General features: G+C 42.3%; 1 protein-coding gene across 1 annotated transcript; it reads right to left on the reverse strand.

Annotated features, from left to right (window-relative positions):
• Positions 1 to 221: 221 nt before the first annotated feature.
• On the reverse strand, positions 222 to 2,631 carry LOC118416468 (protein FAM50A-like; the record flags this gene model as incomplete). Its single annotated transcript, XM_035821576.1, is given in 6 exon segments — positions 222 to 292; positions 622 to 670; positions 1,036 to 1,090; positions 1,482 to 1,558; positions 2,164 to 2,225; positions 2,568 to 2,631. Coding segments are annotated over 4 exon segments (252 nt in total), but the record flags the coding sequence as incomplete, so codon positions are not given.
• Positions 2,632 to 2,674: the final 43 nt, after the last annotated feature.

A 2,674-nucleotide genomic window follows, 5' to 3' on the forward strand; every position in this document is an offset into this window, starting at 1 on the left:
TTGGTACCTGACTTTGGCTGTTTGGCTTTGGTAAAAGGCGAAGAAAGGAGAGGGTTGGGTGCCACCTTCTAGTACCATGCCCAGACACAGTGGATAACAACCCCCTGCCCCTACGGCTTAGTGTATGGGACTACTTTTACCTTTACGTTACTTTAGTAACTGTTGACAATACTACAGAGTTTTAGGTGCTGAGGTTTTCTATTAGGATAATACAGACGTACCTCATCCTTCTCCACAGTGGCGTCGTTCACCAGCCGGACGTCCTCGTGGACATCGAAACTGAAGAGCGGACCTGCAACAAGGTCACATGATTAGTTGCTTTTCACTGATTGGTCCAACAGTGATGACATCATGTACCGAGGAGACTGATTCAAAGTCGAAAACAAAATCAGCCCCTGCAGTTCTAAGAAACTGCTAGGGGGCCCAAATCTATACTTCCACATGAGCCCAATAGCTTAACCTAACCAAATCATCCAAACCACATGCCTACTAGTACTGCGTTACTGAATCATCAAACGGCATGTCCAGAACAAGAGACATGCCAACTGGAAGTATATTTCCAAAGGAAATGGCTGAGGGTGAAGAGAAGTTAAGTACAGATTGTACTTCTATGAAACTCACCACTCTTGCCTCTTGCCTTGGTGACAATGAAGTCATAGAATGTGTAGTGCTGCAGAATAATAACATACAACGTACGTATATTATAAAGTCTTGTTAAAAGGCTAATTGCATTTAGAAACCAGGAAAAAAGACAAACAAACCATGAAGAACAATTTAACAGGACAAAAGAAGTGTCCACATAGGAAATGCAAGGAGATCACAGAACTTGGTTACAGTACATGTAATTACTATCCTATCAAACAAAAGACCTTGTGAGGACTAGTAAGGATTAAAGTTAACATGTTAGTTTGATAAAAAATAAAATATGGAGGTACTGTACTATGTATCTAATACACACATTGGAAAAGAAAGTGCAACAGTACTGAACATGTTTATGGTAGATGATCATGAGTATGAATCAGCCGCCAGACTCACATGTGGGATGATCAAGTCTTCTTTGATGTACATCAGCTGTTCTACTGTTGCCGACCTGATGTCAACAAGAACAAACAACATTTACCACAACTTATAGTTTACTCTAACCAGAAGCCTGGCTACATAACACTTCTGCCTATGCCTGTGTGGAGGGGCCACCATAAAGCCACTCACACACACTCACTCACTATCCGGTTACCTTAGTACCCAACTGCATTTATCAGGCATTTTACCCAACAATTACCCTTCAATACCTCTAATATCATGCTGCCATCATGCTGATACACGAGGCCTCCTATAGCCGAAAGTTTTGCTGTTACTGCATGAGCCCAATTTGCTGACAAAAAGCTTGAAATCTCTAACTTGAAGGTATCACGTTGGACGAAGCATTATTTGCCAATGTTTTGCAAGAGGTTTTGTACAAGTTTTTACAGAAGGTCTCCCACCTGAGTTCTGTGAAGTCCTTGCGGAGCATCTCCAGGCAGCGCTGTAGGAACTGCTGGATGCTGTTTCCTTTCTTCATCTGAAAATCGACATCGCGTAAACAAACATCACGTCATCAGCTGTCAACAGCTGATAGAACAATCAACAGAAAACAACATCACAGAAAAAGCAACTTTCAGCACTTCTACAACATCGCTAACACAACTGTTCCCTCTCTTCATATGCAAAACAACATCAGAGCTGTCCAAAAAAAGTCCAGGTCTCTGTGATATTATGAAATTTAACTTCTCATGCAGCACAACAAGTATCTATCCAATTTTAACTGTATGGATGTAATGTATAAATAATATGTGACCACAGGAAGAATAGTCTCTGACGAGGCTAATTGTGGATCAAAATAAACTCAACTCTACTCAAGAGCAAATAACTTGCACTACACTCAAACCTCCAGACCTGGTCCTCTCAGATGGGGCAGAAAGCTGGAGGCCGGGTTTGAAGAGGGTACCATATCAAGTTACAGCTCCCACCACTATTATTGAAAAGAGTAGGGGTCCAGCCCATTGTGAGTACACCAAACCTTACAGTACAGTCTTACACAGCAGGTACAGACTGCACAAAACCGGTGTGTTTCATGGAAAGACAGTTTACTGGTTTTCAAAACAAACAAGCAGCTGGTAATGTTACCTTGACTGTCCGTCTGTGTCCGGACCCGTCCCAGTAGCTGAACGTGATCTCAATCTCCTCGTCTGGGGGAGGGAAGGGAGCAGTAGGTCATACAGAAAAAGGTCAGAGGTTATTTTGCACACTACATGTAGGCTGGAGAGAGACCAGTCCCCCTGTAAGTAGCTTTTGTACTTTATTTCTTATTTTCACAACCGATAAAAATGATAGATACAAAAACTTGAATTAAGAACTAGTAACATAACTGTACAACCATGGTCTGAAGCTAGAACACCTGTAAGTAGACAACCCTTTACAAATTAGATAAACTCAGTTCCGTGACTGTCAAGGCAGGAAGTAACTTATAGTCATATAACCTCCTTGTGTAAAGTTGGTAGTAAACTAGTGATGACCCTTTGCAGCCTTACTTTTGATTTTCTCCTGTTTGCCCTCCCACTCCTGTCGGAGCTCCTCACGTAGTTTGTTCTCTTCCTCCTGTAGGGGGAACAGCAGGGGGGTTAGAGGAGGGGGGGAA

The sequence above is a fragment of the Branchiostoma floridae genome, chromosome 5, assembly GCF_000003815.2.
Source record: "Branchiostoma floridae strain S238N-H82 chromosome 5, Bfl_VNyyK, whole genome shotgun sequence".
Taxonomy (NCBI): Eukaryota; Metazoa; Chordata; class Leptocardii; order Amphioxiformes; family Branchiostomatidae; genus Branchiostoma; species Branchiostoma floridae.